Raw genomic sequence first — 24679 nt, 5'->3', positions numbered from 1 at the left:
TACCCTTGATCGTGACTCTGTCTCAGACATCCAATCCATCTGGAAGTCTCCCTGAAGCTGTACCTTCAAAACCCAGCTGCAGCCCCCATCATTGTCCATCTAGCGCAGCTTAGCCCCCTGTGTCCTGGTCCCCAGCTCCCACCCTCACCCCCACAGTTGTCCTCCCCATGGCATCCACCAGAGGATGCATGTGAGCACCTGAATCAGGCCCCGACCTTGCCCTTCCCCAGACAGTTCTCTCAGCAGCCAACGTATGGTGCCTGTGTGCACCTGAGTCAGGCCCTGTCCCTCTGCCCACAGCTCTCCAGGGTTCTCACCTCCTGGATAAAGTCTAAGTTCTCCTCGAGGCCCACAAAGCCCCGCACCACTTGACCCCCCCCACCCCATTTCCTCCCTGCCATCACCTCCCTCTTTTCCCCTTGCTCACTGTGCTTTAGCCACACAGGCCTCCACACAGGCCTCCACACTGTTCCTCCAACATGCCAGGAACAGACCTGCCCCAGGGTCTTTGCCTTCCAACCGGAATGCTCTTCCCCTAGATGTCTGCTTGGCTCCTCTTTTTCCAGAACTTCTCAAATTCCACTTTCCCCATAGGACTGTGTGGATAACTCCTTTTCCCAGTCCTACTTTATTTTACTCCCCTCACCCCAGAACTTTCTGCCTTGTATTATGCTCATTTACTAATTTCCTAAATTTCCTATTGTCTGCCTGTCTCCCCATCTGGATGGTCACATCCATCAAGGTGGTGGTATTGCTTTGTTCACTGATGTTTCTAGCATGGAATAGATACTTGATAAACGTTTGTGGAAGGAATGGCCAAGTCCAGTGAGCATGAATGGAGCATTTACTAATGCGAGCTGAAGAATGACCTCATTTGACTGCACTAGCTCTCCCCAAGTTCTAAACATGGGCAACAAATTTACATCATTTTAAAAACTAGTACCGAAACAAAATGGCACTCAATTAAATATACCTACACACGTATTCCTAGCAGCACAATTCACAACGGACAAAAGGTGGAAACCAAACATCCATCATCTGATGAATGGATAAACAAAATCTGGCTCAGCATAGCACCTAGGCCAGCTGACAGAGAGCAGGTGCTCGGTATTTGGTGGACAAATGAGTAAATGAAAACAGGACTCCTCCTGTATATCTGGGGATCAGACTGCTGACACGAGTCCAGGTGGGAGAAATTAAGCGGCGGGGAGGTTAAGTTCTAGCTTGGATGGAGTTAACTCAGGCATTGGGGTTGCCGGGTTCAGGTACAGGACTCACTTTGGCCAGCAGAGGGCGCTCTAGAGGAACATGCTAATGAAAGCAAAGTAAAAATGGGCTATAACTGGGCCCTGAAGAGCTTTTTTTTTTTTTGTCAGGCGCGCCGTGGACAGCCCAGACGCCGCAGGGGCCTTGGGCTCAAGATGGCGCTGCTGCCGCTGCGGAAGGATGGGCGGCGGCGCCGGCGAGCCTCCCGAAGGTCTCAGGCAGGACAGTCTGCACACTCCACTCTCTCTCTCGCGGCTGCCTGTCCCGGCCCGTGGACTTGCGACCCGCCTCGATCTTGCGAGATCAGGCGTTTCTAATCGGGCGCGCTTTGGACAGCCGCTCCCCGGGGCCTTGTGGCGGCGTCCTGGGGGCCTTTTGGGGCCTCGGAGCAAGATGGCGGCGTCGGGGTTTGTGAGGCGCGGGCGGCGGCGACCGCGGTGCCCGTGAGGGACCGGGAGCCTCGGCGGCTCCCGGCCGTGGCCTCACCGCGGGACGGACCATGCTACGCTCCACAGGCTTCTTCCGGGCCATCGACTGCCCCTATTGGTCTGGGGCGCCCGGGGGTCCTTGCCGGCGGCCCTACTGCCACTTCCGGCACCGCGGGGCCCGGGGCGCGGGCGCGCCCGGCGGCGGCGGAGCGGCGTCCCCCGCAGCAGGTAATGCCCGCCCGCTCGCCCGCCCGGGGCTAGCTCCCCGGCCCAGGCCTGGACTCCAACGCCGGCGCTTCCCCGACTCTCGTTCTCGGCCCAGCCCCTCCCCACACTGTTGCGGGCAACATTCCTCCAGCCGGGACCCGGACTACCCACGGTAGCCCGTGTTTGTTTTCGCTCTACTTTTCTGGCTGCACCTTATTTAGCAGCACCTACTGTGTTTCGAACCGAGTGCCAGACTCACTTGACAGGGACGGGAGGGGAATAGGCTTCCAAGGAATGCTTTGCTTTGGGTTGAGCAGAGAGCGTTAATGGACTTTGCTTCTCTTTGTGTATCATGATGCTGATTGTCAATGTCACGGCAGAGTTTGGTGACAACTGCGAGGGATCTGGGAGGGATTCTTGTAGGGGGGTTGAGATTTGACCTGAGACCTTAGTATTTTCTAGTCATAGGTGGTTTCTTTTCTCGCTGAGGTCGCTTTCCTTTATAAGCATCACCTCTGTGTCCCTCCCTGGAAGCTGTGCATCCAGGTGTGGCTCCAGGCCCCCAGGGAACCCCCAAGGAGCCAGGGCCACCAGGCTTCTGGGATTGAAGCTTAAGGCCTCCCAGAGGAGGAGCCTTCACTACTGCTGTGGATGGGTGGTTCTATTGTTTTGATTTTTCTGTAAAGATGGGGGTGTAGTAAAGGTGTTCTGGGTTGACAAAGCAGCCCTCTGTAAATGTCACCAGCGCAGAGTTCACTTCTAGCATTAGCTGTATTACCAGTAAAAGGAACCTGGGTTTCTGTTTGTGGTTCAGCCCCACACAAGCTCCTCCATTCAAATCACTTTTTTTTCAGGACTGAAGAGCAATGTTCATTTAAAAAACATTAGAGAGTACTAAAAAGCCAAAAGAAAAATGTTTTGTGTGAGTCCTTGATCTGCCAGCTTGCTCTTCTTCCTCCCAGTCTTAAATACAACAAGCTTTGTCTTTTCACCAAAGCTGTGATCCTGCCACATTGACTAAGTAGGACTCTGTTTTCCGGGGCCCCACAGCCCCTAGTGAGGCAAGAGGTGATCCCTGGTCTATGGTCCCCACACAGAGTGGCCCCCCCCAGATGGCCTGGGAACTGTAAAAACCTGCCCCTTGCCTAGATCCAGGCTTGGGTATTTTACGGGTCTTTGCTTAACGTCGATCAGTAGAGCAGTGAGTCTCTGGGTCCAGGCCTTGACAGGTGGCCCGTGGCCTGGGCTCAGGCTGGCGGGAAGTGGGTGGTGAGTGGGTGGGATGCATGCAGGGGCTGGGGAAGGTGGTTGCACTAAGACATGGATGTGTCCTGCAGAGTGTGCATTTTACCTGTGCTGCAATTTCTCACCTGAACGAACCTGCCACCTCCCCAGGAGACACTGGCCAATGTCTGGGCACATCTGTGGTTGTCACCAATGGCAGTGCTGCTGGCACTGAGTGGGTAGAGGCCAGGGATGCTGCCCAACACCCTACAGTGCCCAGGATGGCCCCTTTCCCTACACACAGATTTATCAGGCCCAAATGTCAGTGGTACCAATGTGATCCGTGTCCCAGCACTGGCCTGTTGTGTATTTGGGAATGGGATGGGTGAGTTCCCCAAGGCCTATGGGGATGGCATACCCTGCAAACATTACCTCCCTTAGCTCCTCAGGCCCAGAGGCTAGAGGCACAGCAGCCCAAAAACCCTGGGTGGGACCCTAGCTGGGTCACTCGGTTGGAGCGTGGTCCCAATATGCCAAGGTTGCGAGTTTGATCCCCAGGCAGGGCACGTACAAGAATCAACCAATGAATGCATAAATAAGTGGAGCAACAAATCAGTATTTCTCCTTTTCTCTGTGTCTTTAAAAAAAAAAAAAAGGGAACCCTAGATGGGGTTCCTTTTTCCCCTGGGGGCTCCAAAAGAAGAAGTGGGATGCCCTTTGTATTGTTAGCCCCTGTGATGGAGTGGAGCCCCAAGTTAAGGCATTTTGCTTTAGCTTTCTATTGTGTAAAGAGCCAGCCCAGGAGGGGGCCAACCTGGCCTCCCACTGGTCAGTGTTACTTGCCTCAGTTATCTCTTCTGCAAACTAGGTCTGAGCAGCAGTGCTGCCTCCGCTCCTCAGTCTGATGCCGCTGAGCTGCAGAAACCCTTCTTTCTGCTTTTCCGTCCTCCTCCACTCCTATCCCTCACTCCCAGAATCCCCTCTACAAAATAATTTCCAGCACATAGTTTGTAAGCTGAGTAGTGGAAGCTGGTGGGAGCTGAGCAGTGGGTGTCTAGGAGTTGGGTTTGTTATTCTTTGAGCTGCACATGTGCAACAGGTGGAGTCTGGCTGGTGTGATCTGATTCAGGACAGAGTGGAACGCAGAAGAATATGAAAAGTGCAGAGGGAGGGGCTGGTCTGGGCCAGTCCTGGCAGACGCAGACTGAGATTCACAGAGGTGTCTCCTGGCCACCATCCTTCTTCATGATGTCCAGGTCCTCATGAATCCCTGCAGTGGTCAGCCTGTGCTGTTTGAGGGAGCAGGGACATGTGCTGGCAGTTTGGGAGCAGTCAGTTCTGTGGCTTCCTCTGGGCACTGGGTTTTCTGGAGGTGGCTACGTGAAATGCCTGTTGGCAGAGATAAGTGGGTGGCAGGCAGGATTGAAGGCTGAGAAGCATTCATGGGGGAACTGCCCTCCTGCTTGCTGCTTTAGTTTGCTGGAGGAGAGGATGGGAAGCTGATGGGGGTGCCCATAATCTGGATGCTCTGAGGGGTGGGACTTGACCATTTCACAAACTATGGCCTTGGCCTGGACCCGCACATGCAGGTACGCCCAGGTCTTCGTGTCATCTGTAAAATCAGGAGCTGGCCCTGGGGCCCTCCAAAAGGACTCTTCCAGGTCTGTGTGAATTCAGTACGTATCTGTGGACCAGGCAGGAAGGCTCTGGATTCATATCCAGAATCACAGATATGGGCCAGGGTCCAGAGAGAGAGAGCAATTGGCATGGGGGGTTAGGGATGTCAGGGGAGTGTCCTCATGCATGTGGTTACTGATCTGGGCTTTGAAGGATGAGTAGGAGTTTTACCTGATACTGGAAGCAGGTTGGTTGGGGGGATTCCGGTCAGGGAGACAGTGCATTGAAAGGCCTGGGATGTTCTCATGCTCTGTGGTTTGGAAAGGCATAGGAGGGTGAAGGAGAGGCTGTCCCCTGGCATCACTGTCACCCCCAGCAGTCCTGGCAGGAGTCCCTGTTGTCACACTGACTTGTAACTTGTCCTTTTCTAGCACAGGCCCTGGGAGAGCCCCTGCAGTACAACCAGTCTGTGCCAAAGACGGGAGATTGGGGGACTCAGAGCCAGTTAACTTTGCTTTGTGTCTGCCGGGAGCTGTCTGTCCTGGAGGGACTCTCTCTTCTGATCACCCACCACAAAGGCTTGTGTCCTTGGGAGTGGACGTGCTCCAGGCATTGAGGGGCCCGTGGCTCTTGGTCAGTATTACATTCACTCGCTCATCTTTCACTCATTCATCCCACAGCCCTTTGCAGACATTTGCACTGGTCAGCTTGGGTGCAGAGTGTGTTGAGCTGCCAGACGGAGGAGGCAGGGCCTGGAATGTGGCCGGGGGGATGTTCAGAGGGCACTGGAGCACATTCACTCAGGCACATCCTGGTGATGCTTGTCCCCGAGTGTCCTAGAGGCCAGATCCATCCCCACATACTTGACAGTCACTTGTATGGAGAGACCAATATCCCCTTCTCTGGGAGTGTGGCCCAGAGGGCCCTCACAGAGCAGGGGTGTGGGCACTGTTTCAGGAGCCAGCCCTCCATCATCCCCTCCCCAGCACCTGCCTGCAGAGTGAACTAATAAAAGCCAGTGTGCTCATGTGTAACCCCTGTGTGTGGACTCTTTCTTAGGGGATGTAGCTGGCTTCCCCCTCGCCTTGGCCCCACCTCCTGGGACTGCCTGTAGGAATGCAGCCCTTCGTCTCCCCTGGCTGGGGTGCGCCTTCACCTGACTTCACTTGGAACATCTGAAGGTGCTTCGAGTTGCTAGGTCTCTGTGTTGGGTGCAGGGCGCTCCCGGGAGCCTGTGTGGTGGAAGAGGTGACCCTGGAGTCACCCACTGGAAAGAAAACCCACATGTTTGGTGAGTCGGAGATACACTGGGGCCAGGAAGAGTGGGAGTGCTCTATTTTGAAGCTTTTTTATTGGGCTCACTGAAGTGAATTGTGCCCTCGTGGACTGTGAGGACAGACAGGTGTGGAGGAGAAAAGGCTGCCTTTCACCCCACCCCCAGTGTGCCTGTCTTCACCCTTGCAGCCCGTCCTTCTGGTTCTTCCCCTCAGTTTTTATACTGTCCTGTATATTTCTGCAGATTTTGAAGCATAGCCTGTTGTGGTTACGATCCAGGCTGCTCGGCCTCAGGCAGTAGGTGTTTCGAGGGCAGCCTGCTCCAGGATCTGGATTTGGGAGCAGGGTGGCCTGACAGCCAGTGTAATTACTGTTGCCAGGGTGGTTCTGGGGACACAGAGAAAATGGGCTTGGTGGTAGCCCCAGGTCTGGCTGGGACCCTCTTTCCTTCCCCTGGAGCTGGCTGTGTGGTGCCTCCTGCACGGAGGCCCTGACCTTGCACTATTTGCAAGGCGAGGCTAGAGCTGAGGGAAAGCTCTAGGGGGCGCTAGGGGAGGTTGTTGGGATCTGAGCCACAAACTAGTATCCCAGGTCCTCCAGCATCTTCACCAGCCCCAGAGACAGGTGTGGGCCCTGCCAGGTGAGGCGGAGGACCCCAGACCTGCTTCTTAAGGTGCAGCCAGCCTCAGCAGGGGTGTGTCTCAAATGTGTCCCATGTACACCTGGGAACGCATTCCTGGTGGCCTACATGTTCTCCCCCCAAGTGTTTGGGCTGCCCTGTACAGTGCGGGGCACACTCTCCTTTGGTTCAGAGTAAGTGAGTGGCCAGGTGCCTTCATTGCTAGGCTTTAGGCTCCTGGCCTGTCCAGTGGGGCATCCCAGTGTCCAGGAATAGGGGTGGGGGAGGCCCCCAAGAGCAGAGAGGCTGGGCCTGGGGGAAATGAGTGGTGGCCAGACCCAGGGGGATTACTCTGCCTTCTATTGAGGGTGCTGTCTGCCAGATCCCGCTTCCCAGAAAAGTCCCAAGTATGGAGCCCTCTGACCCTGAGCCCTCAGCCTCAACCCCCACACTTGTTCCACCGCTACAGCCTTAAGGAATGTCCTTGGTCCCCTGGCTCCACCTCAAGGCCACTGCTACCCAGGGTGGATCTAGTCCTTGACTAGTCTTAATGTCCCCGCTTATCTCCTATGCAGCAGAGACTGTGTCTCTTCCTGGTGTCCCCAGTGATCAGCAGGCTATGACTGCCACCTGGGTTGTAGGAGTCCCTGCTGAGGTCTTATCCGGTATGAGCTGGGGGATCTCTGTGCAGTCCTGCACTTATCTCCACTCCTTGGGCAGACTAGGGAGAAAAGGGGTGGGGGATGGTCGGGTCTTTAGAAGGCAGAGACTGGGGTCATCTCCGAGCAGGGTCTTTACAACTCAATGTCTTGTCATTGATTCCATGCACAGCAGTTAGAGGAGGGTGCCTGTGGTTTCTGGAACAGAGGGTGTGATGGGAGCAGGGGTATCAGGAAGGAGCAGAGGTTGGGACAGGGCCAGAATGGGGAAAGGTGGTTTTTGTTTGTTTTTCATTTTATTTTAGAGAGAGGGGAAGGGAGGGAGAAAGAGAGGGAGAGAGACACATCGATTGGTTGCATCTCAGTACATGCCCCACCTGGGGATCAAACCCACAACCCATGCATGTGCCCCAACCTGGAATTGAACCAGTGACCCTTCGGTGTGCAGGATGACACCCAACCAACTCAGCCACACCAGCCAGGACTGGGGAAGGGTTTTTTGGTAGAGTAATGGTCTGGAGAGGTTAGAGGTGGCTGCCAGGACTGGGGAATTCCTATACCTGTCTTGTTTGTGGGTCAGCCTGTTGGGGTTTGGTGGTGTTCTCCCAGCTCATGCCCTTTCCTATACAGGTTTCCCATCCACTGCTCCATGGCCCCAGCAGCCGTGGGAAGAGGCCTGGTCTCTGCTGTGCTAGACCTGTCCCAGAAGCTGATGATCAGAGAGTCTGAGCAGGGTTGAGGTCACTGGGGGAGCCGCTCTGTCCTTCAGTCAGGCCAGGTCCTGGTGGGCGTGCGGTGCTGGGTGCATAGAGCCAAGCACGAATGACCAGGGGAAGGTGAGCTGAGGGGGCTGGAAGAGGCCTCTCCATATCTTTCCTCCTCCCTGATCTGGTGAGGGGCCTTCCTATGGGAGATCCCTCAAGTGACCACCAGGCAGGCCCTTCACCTCATGGGTGTCCCTGGAGCTGGGCAGCAGCAGGCCCCTCCCTCATCCTGGAGTAGGGGGCAGGAACCAGGCCTGGGAATGTGACTTCCCAAAGAGTGTAACACCCTTGCTCGGGCCTTTGAGGAGCTCTATCAGCCATCCCAAGACTGCTTCCTTTTCCGAAAAATAGCCCAAATAATCTTGTTTACTAAAGGTGTGCTTATGGGTGTGAACCCTCAAAGGAGCACGGTTCCCTTCCATCCAAATTAATCCCCAATAATTGAAGGACCCCTTCCGAGATGCCATTGGCTCTTCCTGACCTCAAGGGTCACCTGTCAAGTTGCCTTCTGACTGCCACCAGGGCAGCTTGCAAACATTTTCTTGGGAGCTTCTCCAGTTCTGACAGGTCCCCTAAAGGACCTAGTCCTCTGACGCAGGTGGGGCAGGGGCTAGATGTATCTTCTGTATTTGTGTCCCTCCCCCCAACCCTCAGAAGACCTTGGGTGGCTCAGGGGCTGAGCTCTGGTCCTCAGAGCTACAGCAAAACTCCTGGCAGCTGTGTGCTGGAAGCTCCCAGACCTGTCTAGAACCCCTCAGGCTGATGACATAGCAATATGGTACCAATGGGGAAACAGGCCCCAGAGAGGGCAGGATCGGGACCTTGACATAGGCCTTCCTTAAGCGGTTTCCCTTGCATCTTTGGGAGGCAGCCTTCACCTGGGACTGAAAACGCCCCACCTTGGCAGAGCTCCTGGGTGTTCGGATGAAGGGCTGGGGCCCAGCCAGGAGCTGTATCCCTTCAGAGTGAATGGCTTGGACCCCCAAGTGTACCGCCCTTCCCACCTGACAAGCTAGTTCATGGGCTGCCTGAAAACTGGATGGGGTGGAGCAGGTGCAATGGCCTTTAGGAAGGATGCCAGTACAGGCTTTCATTGAGAAAGCCAGAGCTCTGACTCTGGTCCACCAGGGCAGTGAGGCCAGGCAGCCTTCGGAACTTTGCAGGGCCCCTACCCTTCTCCCTCCCAGGGCACAGTGCCACCTCCACCTGGCTTCCAAAACACGGGCTCCTTAGGGAAAACCCTTTTGGTTCAAATCTAAAGTGGCTGAAAATTCTCAGGCTCTGCATTCTGACCTCCTGACCTTGGAGAAGTGCTGAGGCCTTCATGCTGATTTGCCTTTGGCCCTTTGTGGGCATGGGTCCTGACCCCCATCCACTGGTCCCCCAACCTGTCCTGGAGGAGGGCCTTCTACTAGGTGGGCCCTTGCTCCCGTTCCCCACAGGAGGGCGGGGTGGGGCAGGAGCCATCTTAACTGAAGAAGGGAGTTAGGGAGTGAGGTGGGCTGGGCTGGACTGGAGACTCCCCTGCACCTCCCCGGCTTCCCCCCCTTCCCCTGGCAGAGATCAGTGCAATCCGACAGATCCCTCTGTGGACATGCCCAGTAAGTGTCCCTAGCTTGTAGCTGGTGGTGGCCTTGGCCTGGGCTCCTCCACTCTGCTGGCAGCTAGGACTTGGGGGAGGGAGGGGGCATTGGTTCCTAATGTTCATGCAGATGGGTGTTGAGCTGGGGTGGGTCTGCCACTGGTGCACAGGGACTCATCCTGAGTCAAGGTGGGCTGGGAGGGTGGCCTTGACCCTGCTGCTGGGGCCTTTAGCTTTCCCTCAGAATGGTCCCTTTACCTTGTCCCTCGCTGGGGGCACAGGGGGACTGTGAGCCTTGATCCAGGGTCCTCACGCCCCCACATCCTCAGCTGTAATATGGGGGGCATGAAGTAGCTGGTCCCACTGTGAACTCCCCAAAAGAAAGCCCCTGGCATTTGTTTTGGCGCCGGCCCCCTGCCTTGTGTCATTCTACCTCCTGTCTCCTACCCCCAGCCCTGGCATGTCCTCTGTGGTTTGAGGCATAGGTTCATGCTGCTTTTCTCCTTTCCAAATACGGTTTCAAAAATAGGATCCAAGTTAAAAGCCAGACTGCACGTCTATGATGAACCTCTCCCTCCCTCATCCATTTCCCGAAGGCAGCCCAGACCCAGCCACTGTCCCCTGCAAAGCTTGTCACCTGTGGGCAGCCAGCCAAGTGGGCTTCTCCCTAAATGAGGTTGCATGAGTTTCCTGGGGCTGCTCTGGCAAGTCACCACGCCCTGAGGACCTTCCAGCAGCACAGATTGATTCTCGGACAGTCCTGGAGGCCAGATTTCGACGCTCAGCCTCACAGGTTAAGTCCAGGTATGGGCAGGACTGGCTCCTGGAGGCTCTGGGAGAATCAGCTGTCGTTCTCCAACCACAGGGCAGGAACCCCATTGGCCTTTTCTTTAGAGACGTTGCAGAATTACATCTGATAGAAGTTCTAGTGATGAACACTTTAAACTCAGGAATTTTTATGGTAGATTGATATATTTGAATATGTACATTACTCCTTTTTCAAAACGTCATGCTTTATTTGCTCACATGTCATTGAAGATGTCTGTACCTCTGTCCATAAGTGAGTCCTTGAGGTTTGTGCCAACACTGGTGGCACTGGGGCTGAGCTGACCTCTAGTATGTGCTTTTCCCTTTTTTACACCCATGGGATCATCCCATAGATTGCCTTTTGTCTCTTGTTTTCTGTTAAAAGTGTCCTTTGCCCACAGTGCTACTTCATGGTGGACACTTCAGTGGTTTCCATTTTCTTGGTTGTGCAGACATAGCTCAGCAGACTTTCCTGCAGGTGGAGGTGTGGAGCAGAGCCCTGCACACCTCAGACCCTGCTGGGTGGGCTGTGTCTACTCTCCTTCTACCCTCAGACCTGAACTGCAGAGCTCTGAACACACTCCCCTTCCACCCTGTTGAGCATCTCTGTGCCCTTCAACCTGCCTGGGTATCAGGCCTCCTGTGGCATCTTCCCAACTCCCCAAAACAGGAAGCAGTGTGGTGTGGCCTTGGTGTAGGCATGCCCAGTGGGAATCCCACCACCATCTCTTCCTGGCTTCTGGGTCTTAATGGTCTTTTCTGTCATGTCTCTACCCCTCCCAGGGGCCACACTAGTCTCTTGACCTTGTGGCTGTCTCTGGGGCCAGGATTCTAAACCCCTCACCCCACTTATCAGCCTCTGCAGATCCCTGCACAGAGGGTCCCTTTGGAATCCTACTGTGCAGGCCAGCCTTGGCAGGGGTCTGTTCCTGCTAGGTTCTGGAAGGCCAGTTCTCTGGGTCAAGGCAGATTGCTGGCACACGTGGCTGCTACTTCACAGGCCTGCTCACCGCTGTTTCCTCCCTCTTACCGTTCCAGGGCTTTGTTATGACCCGTACAACCCTGAGCTGCCCAAGCTCCCGGCACAGAGGGAGAACGGTGTCCTGGGCAGAGGGGATGAGCCCCACTCAGACATCCTGGAGCTGGAGCTGGTCAACCAGGCCATTGAGGCCGTGCGCTCTGAGGTGGAGATAGAACAACGGCGGTACCGGGAGCTCTTGGAGACAGCCCGTGAACATGTCTCTCCCGAGGTCCCTGCCCTGGCACCCCACGGCCCTACCACCAGCCTGGACGAGGACACCTTTCCACTGTCCTTTGATTACAACCCTGGTGGCCGAGGCCTGTTAAGCCCCAATGCCAGCTACCAGCCCACTCCCCTTGCCACCCCTGCTGAGCTGGGTAGCAAGTACTTGCTGGCCTCTCTGGACCCAGCTCAGGGCCATGGAGGAGGGGGCAGTGGTGCCTTGGAGTACATCCCCAAGGCCATGAGTCAGCCTCGGCGGTATAGCCGCCCAGTCTCTAGCAGCAAGTACGTGGTAGATGATTCCAAGCCATCCACTGACCTAGAATATGACCCGCTGTCCAACTTCTCTGCTCGGCTGCTCAGCAGGGCCAGCTCCAAGGATGATCGGGCCCCCAAGCGGCCCCGGGGCTCCCGTGGCAGCAGTGAGCCCTACACACCCGCACTAAAGAAGCCCTGTGACCCCTTCAGTGGCTGTGATGCCAGGTTCTCTGACTCAGATGATGATGCTGCCACAGCTCTGGGAGACAGGCCTGCCACTGCCAGCCCTCTGAAGGCCCAGGCAGGAGCTGAGAGCAAGGGCCCCAGCAAGCCAGGCTCCAGGGAGGGCCAGGAGCCTGAGGAGGGTGGCCTTCGGGAGACCAAGGAGATGGCTGTGCAGTACGATGTGGGGGACCTCAGGCAGGCTCCCAAAGGCCTCGATGGGGCATGCCCAGCCAAGCCTGGTTCCCCTCCCACCAAGACCTCACAGGAGTGCAGCGGCCCCAAGAAGGGAAGACCCAAGAAGAAGAAAAGTGGGGTGCTGCCAGCCCCTGGCCCCATGGACAGTATCCGGAAAACAGACAGGGGTAAGGATGGAGAGCACAGGAGGCCAGCTGTGAAGCCACATGCAAACAAGAGGAGCTCACAGTCTGGCAGTGTCCAACGTAGGGCAGAGCGGCCCCAAGGGACCAAGAAAAAGCCATCTCTAGCAACCTCAGTGGCCAGCTCAGGAAAAGGCCTGAATGACCAGCTGCAGCCACAGCGAAGCCCCAGCCCCACTCGTGGAGATGCCCCCCAGCTGCTGGACAAGATGGGTGGGAAGTCCCCACCTGGGAAGCTGGTAGAGCGGAAGGCCCACTCACTGGATGAGGGCACCTCCCAGACTGCCCCCAAGCTGCAGAGGCGAACCCTGAGCCATGCAGACCTCTTTGGGGACGAGAGTGAGGATGAGGACCCAGGGCCCAGGGTGCCTGGACTGTGCCCCCCTGCCCTGCCCTGCCTTAGCTCCAGCTCGGACTCGGACTCGGACTCTAGCCTGGGCCTCTCAGGCATGCGGGGGCCGCACAAGCGCCTCAAGGCCTCTCCTCACCCCTTGCCTTGCCGGGCCTCTGCCTCCTCTTCCTCCTCCTCCTCTTCCTCTGGGGCAGGCACAGATGTGGACTACTCTGCCCTGGAGAAGGAGGTCGACTTTGACTCTGACCCCATGGAGGAGTGCTTGCGCATTTTCAATGAATCCACCTGTGTCAAGACGGAGGACAGGGGCCGGTTGGCCCGGCAGGTGAGAGTCTGGGCTGGGTTCAGGAAGGCTGCTGGGCACTCTGTCCCCAGCGTCTCCCTGTGACTGGAGTCTCAGTGCCAAGATGGAGATAGCCTCTTAACTCATCCAAAATTCAGCAATCCTTGGTGGCTACTTGCTGCCCCCCTGCACCTTGTCCAGGAAGAGAACGCTGGCTTATGGCCCACTGGCGGGCCTCTGGCCTACCTGATGGGGCTCCTGTGGCAGCTCCCAAGAGTGTCAGGCAATGGGGTATTGGGTATCCTCAACCCCACCCCTCTTCAGAGTTCCTCTCCCCATTCCCCAACCCTTCTCCTTTCAGTCCTCCTCCAGCCCTGCCACCTTCTTCCACTGCCTTCTCTCTCCTCCCCTCTACCTCTTGTCTCCCTCTTCCCTGGCCCCGTCTCTCCCCTCTCTCTTCTTCTCTCTTCCCTCCTCCTTCCTTCCCCTCTCCTTTCCCCTCCCTCCTCTGGCCTTTCTCCCAAACCTTTGTGAGACTCCCTCTATCTCCTTGTCCCATGTCCCCACATTGGCCACCAGAGGGCGCTTGCTTTAAACAGCCGGACAAAGCTGTCTGTGCACAGAAACCTCAGAAACCTGTACTCTCTCTGGGGTCTGAGAGTCTGACCCTGGGCTCCTTGTTAGCACCGTCCCGTTCACGGCCCTTTGAGGCGTTGCCATCTGATTTCATTCCCTTGGTTCCCACATTTGAGCCTTGTCCTGGGCAAGGTGGGCAGGCAGATAGACAGGTGGGTAGATGAGGGAGGGGAGCCGGAGGCAGTTTGTCCATGAACAGCTGGGCACATCTGCAGCACTCTTCCCCAGCACTGCATGGAAAGCGGGCTCAGGACTGGGCCAGCGCCCAGGGTCCTTGGCTGGGGGGCACTGAGTCTGTTTCCTTACCTGTAAGGTAGGGCCGGGAGTGCCTCTGGGGTCGGAGGTGAGGACCCACATGTGATATGGAGCCGCCCTTCCCACCCTACTCCCATCCTTGATTCCCAGGCTGTGTAGGTGTGGGTGGTGAGTCCATGGGAGGGAGCCTTACTGAGGAATGATCATGCATTCCAGCCCCCCAAAGAAGAGAAGGTAGAGAACAAGGAACAGTTGGGTCTGACCACTCTGTTCCCTGGGCAAAAGAGGAGGATCTCTCATCTCTCCAAGCAAGGCAAGGAGGTAAGGGTTTCCTCTGGGGTCCTGTGTGGAGGTTGGCGGGAGGGAAAGAATCTCCTATTTGCAGAACAAAGTCGATGGGTTCCTTTGTCAGATGTGGTCCAGCACTCCCTGTGTCCTGGCAGAGAAGTGCCTGGGGCCCCCATCCAGTCTGAGTTGTGTTCCATGCTGGGGGGACCAGTTCCGGAGGAGGGAGAGTGTGATGCAGATGAGCCCTCCCCCAGGGTCACACTGCCCAGCCTCTGCGTTGCTCTGAGCTGCGCTTTGTGATCTTGGGCAAGTGGCCAGATGTCTCTGAGCCTTGGATTCCTCCTCTGTGGCCAGAGGATAGGCCCCACGCTCTGAACTTGGAGCTCCCTCCTGTTGATTCAGTCCTGAGGGAGGCCTGGGACTCTGGAAACAAGTCCAGAGAAGATTAGGTCAAATGGGGTTGGGTCAGCATGCCAGTCTAATCAGGGGCAGGGATTTCTGCCCGCCCCATGCCTATATCAGGGCTGAAGGCACAGCCTGGGCTCTTAGATGCCAGAGGCCAGGAGAGCAGGGCCATGCTGGCACCTGGGACAACTGGGACAATGTGAGCTTGAGGGTCATAGTGCTGAGCTGGTTTCCACCAGGGTATCTGCAAGCTCTGACGGCGGAGCTGGGTACATCCTGCCCAGCCTCAACCCTGGAGCCCCTGCCTCCCTACCGGTGGCTCTACCATCAGCCTGTTGCCCCTGGTGGCCTGCTCTGTATGCCACCCCCTCTGTATAGCTGGGTCCTGGAATTTCTCATCATTCAGCCAGAGCCCGTGAGGAGAGGCCCACTGCCCCCGACCCGGCTTCCCACTGCCCAGGAGGTGTGCTACCAGCGGGCTCAGCAGGCACAGAGGGAGTCAGCCAGCTGGCTCCAGGCTGCTCAGCGGCCACACGAGAAGCCGTCCTCCATTCACATTGCAGTTCCTGGAGAGAAGAGGAGGATTGCCCATGTCCCCAACCCCTGCCTGGCTACAGGTGAGTCTTGGGAGGTGAGGCACCCAGTGTACCTGCAGTGGTAACCTTGAGTGAGGCATGGCCTCAGTGTGCATGTCTGTAAAATGGCAGAGTGTCTTCCCAACTGTTAGCAGGAGGCTAGGGCAGGACTGGCATGGTGCTCTGGGCCTGTCCTGGCCTTGGTGGCAGTGGGGGCTGGCTGTGGAGAGTCTGGGGGGTGTCTGTCTGCCAGTCCCAAGCCTCTTCAGTTCTGGCCTTCCGCCTCTGTCCAAGGCCCTGACCTACAGGTCACCTTGTGGCCCTCGCGTTCTGTCCCTCCCTGGTCTTTGTGTCCCTGCCTCCCCCGGGTTCCCGGAGTATTGGAGGCCGGTGGCCTGGCAGGGATTGGTCTGAGTGTAGGCATTGGGCTCCAAATGGTGGTGCTAGGAAGGAGGGGCCTGGGGATGTAACCCAGGGTCCCAGGCCCTAACTGAACTGAGCTGGCTGACCCGGCAAAGGGCTGGAGCATTTATTTGCTGCTTATCTGGCTCTGAGGGTCACTTTCCCCAACTGGGCATTGTCTGAAAGTGGAGCTGCACACTCGATGGGAGTGTCTCTACTTGCTGGTAGCTGGAGCTGAGGAAGTGTACCGGGCCAGACTGCTGGAGTCACCTGGGAACCTCTTCAGATGTGGGCTCAGCCTCCCCAGCCCAAAGGCCTGGCCACTCTGGGACTTCCTTGCTGCCAGTTTAAAGACCCCCTTGAGTAGCCAGCTGAGTGGGTGGTCAGGTTCCACCTGGTGGTCCTGCAGGTACAGGTGTCCACAGCCCTCCCCTGGTTTTCCCTGCTGTGTCCAGACCCTGATTCGTCTCTCCGCAGGGTGCCAGAGTTAGAACAGTGACAGGCATGGTTGTGGGTTTAGCTCAAAGAAGGGAGATTGCACTCTGAGATGTGTAAAGTTTCATAAGCCTGCACCTTTTGCATTCAGCCATCCACAGTCACCGCTGTGACAGCCAGCATTCCTGGCTCTCCTGAGCCTAGACGGCTCTCCTGGAGTTTGGGGAGACCCGCCCAGTGCTGCGCACTTGTACTATGTCTGCATGAGTCTAAAATCTGAGAAGTGCATAGACTTCCCTTCCTTCCTTGGGGCCTGCAAGGCCAACCCTGGCATGGGATTCCCAGGAACCAGGGACCTGGGCCCTCCACTCCATGCCTTGGTCTCCTCATCTGCTCCTGTCCTTCCATCAGGGCCAAACCCAGGCTCAGAGCTGGTCAGAGGTCCCCTGTGCACACACACTGGGAGATGCACCTTCCCTGGCCCCACTGCCCTACCCGGAGCCCTTGGAAACAGCCCTAACCCTAACCCTCCTTCCTGGGGGTGGGAGACTGGTTTGTGACCTCACCAAAGAGGAGGAGAACACAGAGGCAGTGCGGGCAGACCAGCTGGGTCACAATGACCAAGCTGGGGCGTCCCAGACCCTCTGGTCCTCAGTCCAGGAACCAGGACCTTTCCTCCCTCAGATGTCAATGCTTCGGAGTCAGGGGCCGGAACATGTGGCAGAGGCTTCCCATGCCCCCAGCCACCCGCTGGACCACCCTGCTGGCTTTCGCAGCTCCATTTTTGTGTCCCCCTTCTCAATGGACTTGCCCAAGAGCAGATAGAGCCTAATGTCCTTCCACAGCCTGTGTTCCCACCCCTCGCCCTCTCCCCTGTGCTCCGAGATGCACATCCTGCTGATGCTGAATGACCGCGGCTGCCTAGTGCTCTGCAGCTCAGTGATGGGCACACTGTCTTCCTGCACTCACATCCCCTGTCCCCTGCCGACCCCCACAGGTGCCAAGAGGACCCTCGCAGCCAGCAGCAGCCAGCCTCCCAATGGCCTTGAGCTGGGCAGCCAGCCCCTGAAGACACGCACGCTGTCCGGCATGGCTTCCAAGACCACCAGCACCATCACCCCCAAGCGTGTGGCACACAGCCCATCTTTACAGGTATTGCTCCTTCCTGTGGGAGACAGGGCATCCCATTCATGACGCTCCCAGCGTCACAGGCTTGCTTTTCCCTCGTCCTGTTCCTTTGTTTTCTCTTCGGTTCATTGCCTTTTACTTTTTAGCATAGTTTTGGTTCACAGAAACATTGAGCAGAAAGAGAGGGCAGAGTACCATGAGCCCTCCCCTCTTGTCAACCCTGGAATAGTCATCTCTTGGCACCGGCCAGCCTGTGATGGCCCCCGGGGTCACTAAGACCCAGTTTCCAGCAGGCTTCCCCCGTGTAGACGGGATTCCAAGAAGTGTGTCAGGCCAGCCACCCTCCACTGTTTCTGTGTCCCCTCCAGAGTTTAAAGAAGCCCGTTATTCCAAAAGAGTTTGGGGGCAAAGTCCCCACCGTCATCCGTCAGCGATACCTAAACCTGTTTATTGAGGAATGTCTCAAGTTCTGCTCCTCCAACCAGGAAGCCATAGAGAAGGTGGGTGACCCTGGGAAGTGGCGGCCAGCGTCTGGGGGCTGCAGGGCCAAGATCTGGGCAGAGGGGCTAGGACCACCCGTCGGGATGTCCAGGAATGAGTGGCATGTCATCCCTAGGCGCTAAATGAGGAGAAGGTGGCCTACGACCGCAGCCCCAGCAAGAACATCTACTTGAACGTAGCTGTGAACACCCTCAAGAAGCTGCGGGGCCTGGTCCCCAGCACTGTGCCTGGTCTCAGCAGTAAGTTGCGCAGGGTGGGGGCTGCCTGGGTGTTGCATCTAGAGGATTCAGCCCCACACCTCCCACAGAGAGTGGCTGGGACCCTTCTGGCAGCCTTTCTGCCGCTCTGAGTGGTAAGATTCTCAGACAAAAGGCCCCCGGCTGTCGGGCTCTGTCTAAGCTGGCATTGGCCCCATGCCCTTAGAACAGCCTCTTCTTGCTTTTAACCACCCTCCTCCTCTGAGAACCTCCTGCTCTGAGAACCAGGTCTCTCCAGCAAGGGGCCGCCAGCCTGCTAATGGGGCTGCCTCTTCAAAGCTCGCCCTGCCTGCTCTATGCATTAACCTGGGAAGACGTTTATGGTGCCTCTCGAGGGCGCATTAAGCCATCAGCAGGCACTTCCCTGTTCTGTTCTTGGCTGGGCCCCCTCCATCCACTTCTCCTGGACGAGATGGCCATTATATCTCATGTTAAATTCTTTCCCTACAAGGGTGAAAATCCCCGCCCAGGGGGAGATGGAGGGAAAACAGGGGCTTCCAGGCAGCCCAGCCTGCTGGTCCTGAGTTAATATGGGGGTTGGGCAACTGGCTCAGGGTCACAGGAGGTCAGGTCTTCCCTGACTCTGGGTGGTGACCAGGCTGTCCTGGAAACAGGGCACTGAGGAAGTGGGGGAGCACTTGGGAGGGGTGGGGGATGCTGAGCCTTGTTTACCCTTCTCCCGCTTCCAGAAACCAGTGGCCGGAGGGTTGTGTCCCATGAGGTGGTGCTGGGGGGCAAGTTGGCCGCCAGGACCAGCTTCTCACTCAGCCGCCCAAGCAGCCCCCGTGTGGAGGATCTGAAAGGTGAGCCTGGCTCCTCCAGGGCCTAGGGCACAGTGCCTGTCCCCCATCCCTGCCCCACCCTTCCAGCCACTGCCTGCCCCTCAACTTGGATGCCCTTAACCTCCCTGTGGGGCTGATCGCCTGTCCTTGTCCTCTGCAGGGGCTGCCCTATATGACCGCCTCAAGGGGTACCTTCTCACTGAGGACCAGCTCAAGGAGAACGGCTACCCCTTCCCACACCCCAAGAGGCCAGGGGGCGCTGTCATCTTCACCACTGAGGAGAAGCCGCCCAAAGACTGTGAGTTGCCTCTTGCCCCTGTGCTCCTTTTAGGGTGCACAGGGGAGGCTGTCTGGGTGCAGGAACCAGCAGGTGCAGACACAGAGAGGCTCAGGCCATGGAAGCCGGCCTGACTCCTCACCTGTCCTTCTGTCTGCCTGTCTGCACCCCAGCCTCCTGCCGGGTCTGCTGTCGCTGTGGCACCGAGTACCTGGTGTCCCCCTCCGGCCGGTGTGTGCGCGAGGAAGAGTGTTACTACCACTGGGGGCGGCTCCGCCGGAACCGAGGTGAGACCCAGGCCTGGCCTCTTCTCTCTGACCCTCCCCGATCCTTTTTTAATTTTCTTTCCCATAGTTGTATTTTTTGACAAAAGTAATATGAAGATCTTCTGTTACAACATTTAGACAGAGATAAAGGAAGGTCTCCTCACAACCCTGTCACCCCCATTTGCCCTTCTTCAGTACATAAGCACTTGTGAGAAATACGTGGGCGTTTGGGAACAATGGGTCTGTCCTGTCCTGCAGCTGCTGGTTTCACTTAATGGCTAATGTGACCAGGTTCTCACCCACGGGAACACACTGGTCTCCTGGAGCACCAGTGGCTGCCTGCAGACCCCCCTGGGGGGCACACAGAGGGTCCCCTGGGGTGCTGTGTTTCCTTGGGCAGGCCCCAAGGGGACCCATGCCTGCATGTGTCCTTGCTGACAGTGTGGGGAAGGGCCCATGCAGGATCAGGGGGCTGCCCCTATCCCAAGTCCTCTCACCCCTGTAGGGCCTGGTGTCCCCCAGGAATAGGGCTGGAATCCCTGGCCTCATAGGGGCCACCCTTCAACCCAGGGCTGGGGTTCCCTCTCCTGGGAAGCCTCTGCCAGCCCAGGCAAAGTGGGTGTCAGCAACTACCTGCAGGAGATACGAGGACACTGCCACTGATCTGTCTCTCTTGCAGCGGCTGGCGGCTGGGAGACTCAGTACATGTGCTGCTCGGCTGCCATTGGCTCCACTGGCTGCCAGGTCGCCAAGGTAGGTCTCCTGGGCCCTGGTGATGCCTCCTTATCCTGGGACTATCCTACCCTGTCCTGATAGGGGCAGGTTACCCTCAGCTGCCCTCTTCTGTCCTTTGGTTTATCTGCTTTGGAAAGGGGAGTTTAGTCTGGTCCTGTGAACTTGGCCTTGTTGGCTTTTCCTGAGGTCCCCTCCCCATCCTCCAAGCCTACCACCCTCACCTTCCTTCCCCTCCCCACCCTCAGCAACACGTGCAGGATGGCCGCAAAGAAAACCTGGAAGGGTTCATGAAGACTTTTGATAAAGAGCTCCCAGAAGATGCTCACCCTGGAATCTATGCCCTTGACTGTGAAATGGTGAGTCACCTGGCTGACACTTGCTGAGGACTCATTGCCTTTGTAAGCTGCAAGGGTCTTGCTGCTCTGTGGGGTTGTCCCAGCTCCTCCGCCGGAAGCTTTGGGCCAGTGCAGGATTTAGGATAAAAAGAGTGGATAAAGAGCTGTGAACAGCAGTCGGACCTGCCTCCCAGAGGCTCATTGCCAGCCTCTGCCCAGAAAGGGCCTTTCTCGTCACCAAGTAGACACTCTCACCTCATCCCCAGCACATACCACACGCCCTGGGCACTGCAGTGTGTACCCAGGTCCCCTCTGCCCTTGGATGCTGTGCAGGCTTCACGTGCACAGTGTGGGCTCTGGAAGAGGGCGCCTGGTGCGTGCCCGCTCTGTCCCTGAGGCTCCTAGGCCTCTGCTGCAGGGCTCTGGGATCAGGGACAGCCTTCTCGTGAGCACTGGCCTGGGGGGTGTGGTCAGTGGTGCCTGGGGAGGGAGGCAGGTTGTGGGGTGTGTCTGAGCCGCATCCTTCTGGCCTGCAGTCCTACACCACATATGGCCTGGAGCTGACTCGCGTCACGGTGGTGGACACTGACATGCAGGTTGTTTACGACACCTTTGTCAAGCCGGACAACGAGATTGTTGACTACAACACAAGGTTCGGCCTGACCCTGAAGGACCTGGGATCCCAGGGTGGGAACCTCATGCTCCACCGGTGTCCAATCTCCCTGACCCTGACCCAGCTCATGGGTTGGGACCTCTGGTGCCCTCCCAGCTACTCTAAGTCCCTTCCCTGCCTGCACCAGGTTTTCTGGGGTGACTGAGGCCGACCTTGCCGACACAAACATCTCGCTCCGGGACGTCCAGGCTGTCCTCCTGAGCATGTTCAATGCCAATACCATCCTCATTGGACACAGTCTAGAGAGCGACCTGCTGGCCTTGAAGGTATCCTGGCCTCCCAGGCTCCATCTTCAGAGGGCGAATGGGCCTGTGGGTCAGTGACCAGGCACACTGCTCTGGAACCCTTCTAACCCCTAGGCACCTCTGAGGGCCTCCTGGGGTCCTGGACCCTACCCGGACTGGCTGGCTGTTCCCACAGGTCATCCACAGCACTGTGGTGGACACATCCGTGCTCTTCCCACACCGGCTGGGCCTCCCCTACAAGCGCTCCCTGCGGAATCTCATGGCTGACTACCTCAGACAGATCATCCAGGACAATGGTGAGTGATGGGGCGAGCGAGAGGCAAGGTTGGGGCTTGGCAGAGGCGGGGTGGGAGGGCACCTGGGCCCCACCCAGGGCTGGCTCACCCTGACCCTCTGCCCACTCCACAGTGGATGGGCACAGCTCCAGTGAGGACGCCAGTGCCTGCATGCACCTGGTGATCTGGAAGATTCGAGAAGACGCCAAGACCAAGCGGTGACCGCCGCCTGCCCACCTGCTCTCCCACTTCCTGCCTCCCGCTGCCCTGGCCCATACTCTAGCCCCAGGCTTCTTCCAAAACAGTGCAATAAATCTTGAGAGCTAACCCTGGCCATGTCACCGAGACATGGGAATGGAGAGCACGGGAGGAGCCAAGTGGCACCCGAGACCCAGCTCAAGACACACATGGAGCCCCAGCCCATGTGGTCCCTTGCAGCCCCCTGCCTCTGCCCCAGACAGCTGTCATTTGGAAACTGCTGTTGCTGACAGCGGAGGCTGGGACCACCTGCCTGGCACACCAGCGAGGCCCAGCTTTTGTCCCCAGCAGTGACCTTTGTAGGCTGACCACCTGCTCCTCCCCCCTCACCTGCCAGTATCCAGTGGGCTGGGTGGGCTTGTCACAGGTTTGTTTAGACAGGGGTTATCTTTTTTTTTTTAATTTTGTATTATTTTTAATTTAAACCTGATGACTTGCATAGTTTTTTTTCCCTCCACCTGGAGGAGCAAGACCCTGGTGCTGCCTTCTCTCCTGGGGGGGATAGGGGTTGGGGGATCGGGAGCAATCAGCTGGTGCCTCCACAGCCACCAGGACCCAAGAATCCAGCCTGGCCTGGGCCCGGTTGGGTGAGAACTGGCCTCCCCCAGCCGTCCCCCCAACTCCTTGACCTCTAGGAACCAAGCCAGTCCCCCAGCCCCCAGGGCCTGGCCCTCCAGATGTCTCCAGGGCCCTGGTGTCTGGACACTTTCCATTGGAGCCCTGCCCCGACCTGGGAGCTGTCAAGGCCCACAGCCCCTCCCAGTGCCCCAACCCCCTCTCCCTCACCCACAGGCAGGGACAGAATAAATGTTTGTATGGATTTTAGATGTGATGGGGTCCAGTAGTGTTCTTGGTGCCAGGTGTGGCTCCACATACTCTGTAGAGGTCATTGTCCCCATGCCAGGACTTGCCCCAGTGGGGGGGCAGGAAAGCCAGCTCTGGTTCCCAGGCTGTCTCCTGGGCCCTGCTCCCTGCTCCCTACTCTGGGGATGCAGTGTTCCCCTGCAGACCAGGAGCCCTGGGCTGTGTGAATGGTTAGGGCCTGTTACTCTTCCAGTCCACTGGTCTGGGGGCCAGCAGCCAAATTCTGTGAGGCTGAATGTCTGAGAAGCCACCATGGAAAGGGCAGGGCGGCCATGGTCCACTGTGTGCCATTTGCCGATCCCTAGAAATGTGTGTGCCCAGCTCCCTGAATTCACCTCATTTATGTGTTGCTTGGCTTTTGGGGTGTGTGGGAGGGCCAGGGCTGTTCAGGATTCTTTTTGTTTTCTTTCTTTTTTTTTTTTTTAAAGAATATTTGCCCTGACCAGGGGTTGAACCCTCAACCTAGGTATGTGCCCTGATTGGGAATCAGACCCCCAACCTTTTGGAGTATGGGATGACACTACAATGGAGCTGCACTGGCCAGGGCAAGATTCCACTTTTAAGTTATTCAAAGTGAAAAGCAAGGCCGAAAATATGGGACAGAAGATCCTGGGGGTCCTCAGGTCCTGAGGTGGGAGCACCAAGGTGCTGGAAGGAAGGCTGCATTAGGCCCTGCCACCCTGTCACTCTGGCTTTTGCTAAAGGCCAAGAGGGCAGGATCCTGGGTTGAGGACATGGCAGCCCCTCTCCTAGGGGTTTCCTGGACCGTGGCTGCTTTGGATTTCTTCTCCAGGTTCTGCGGGCTCTGGAGGGGCACAGCGTTTGGTCTAGTCAGGCCCCTGCCACTGTCACATCCCTCTGGGACCATTCTTGTAACTAGCGGCCTTTAACCCTCCTCTTCTGTAAACGAGTTTTCTAAGTAGGTGGTGCCAGTGGCTTCACAGAAACCCGTTTCCGTGTGGTATCTGTACCCCTCCTCAGCATAAATGAGGGGAAGCGGGGAGAGGAGCTCCCAATTCAGGAGATATGCAAGCTTACAGCTTGCCAAACCTGTTGGCTCTTGGAGGCTGAAACCCATTTCTCACTGCTCTGGAAGCTCCTCTGCCCACTGTTGCTATCCCAGGGAAGAAGTCAGGTCCCCTGACCCCCTCGTCACACCTGCATCCAGCAAGATCTCTCCTAAAGCCTCTTCCCCAGGGTCTTTCTCATTAATCACTGGATAGGGCTGGACTAACATTTGTTGAGTGAATAAATGAATGAAAGGAGAGGTTTACTTGGCACTCCCAGAAGCCAAGAAGGATGTGCAGACCTGCCTTTCAAAGAAATGTGATTGAGAAGTTGCTGTTCATACATTCATTCGCTCACTCATTTGCTCATAGGTGATGCTGGTACTTCAGGGGGACTCAGCCCCAGGTAGAAAGAAGACACTAGGGCACAGAGTCAGACACAGGCACTCCTGTCTGTTGGGACAGGACTGGGCCAGAGTGAAGGACCCCAGGGCTGGGGGGAAAGTGCCCAGAGCCCTCTGCCTTCCTAGTTTCCGCGCTTCAGGGACCTACAAAAAGTGAAAATGTGAAACACGGAGCTTAATTAACTCCTGTGCCCCCAAGTTTGCCCTGAGCTCACCCACCATGAGCCTCAGCTCTCAAGGGGATCCTAACTTTAGTAGCCCCTTCCACACACCCTCCCGCCATGACTCAGTTCCCTATCTCCAAGAGGAGGCTGCTTCAGCCTCACCACTGTCTCCCACCCCATCGCCTCCTTCAGGAAGACCCCGCGAAAGCCCAGGCCGCTCGCTCAGTGGGCACAACCCAGGACAGAGGCTTATGGGTTTCCTACAGGTGTGGGGATAGTCTCGTTGGCTCTAACGGCCTGCCCTAGCCCAGCGCCCAACACTGCGC

General features: G+C 57.1%; 1 protein-coding gene across 2 annotated transcripts; it reads left to right on the top strand.

The window, feature by feature from the left end:
* Positions 1 to 1433: 1433 nt before the first annotated feature.
* On the top strand, positions 1434 to 22739 carry REXO1 (RNA exonuclease 1 homolog). Of its 2 annotated transcripts, XM_053911476.1 has the most exons (18): positions 1790 to 1922; positions 5174 to 5375; positions 5802 to 6033; positions 11487 to 13228; positions 14294 to 14398; positions 15177 to 15387; positions 17180 to 17334; positions 17679 to 17810; positions 17927 to 18050; positions 18758 to 18871; positions 19011 to 19148; positions 19301 to 19414; positions 20073 to 20146; positions 20374 to 20484; positions 21000 to 21115; positions 21264 to 21402; positions 21557 to 21677; positions 21790 to 22739. In XM_053911476.1, exons 3-18 carry the CDS (start codon positions 6027 to 6029, stop codon positions 21876 to 21878), a joined length of 3492 nt encoding a protein of 1163 aa, XP_053767451.1. In that variant the 5' UTR covers positions 1790 to 1922; positions 5174 to 5375; positions 5802 to 6026; the 3' UTR covers positions 21879 to 22739. The 2 variants fall into 2 exon arrangements, with proteins under 2 accessions (XP_053767450.1, XP_053767451.1); XM_053911475.1 differs by lacking the exons at positions 5174 to 5375; positions 5802 to 6033 and having other exon boundaries at positions 1434 to 1922.
* Positions 22740 to 24679: the final 1940 nt, after the last annotated feature.

The sequence above is a fragment of the Desmodus rotundus genome, chromosome 9 (genome assembly GCF_022682495.2).
Source record: "Desmodus rotundus isolate HL8 chromosome 9, HLdesRot8A.1, whole genome shotgun sequence".
NCBI classification, from domain to species: Eukaryota; Metazoa; Chordata; class Mammalia; order Chiroptera; family Phyllostomidae; genus Desmodus; species Desmodus rotundus.
The sequence above is the reverse complement of the archived record's forward strand: the minus strand, read 5'-3'. Positions and strand labels throughout refer to the sequence as shown.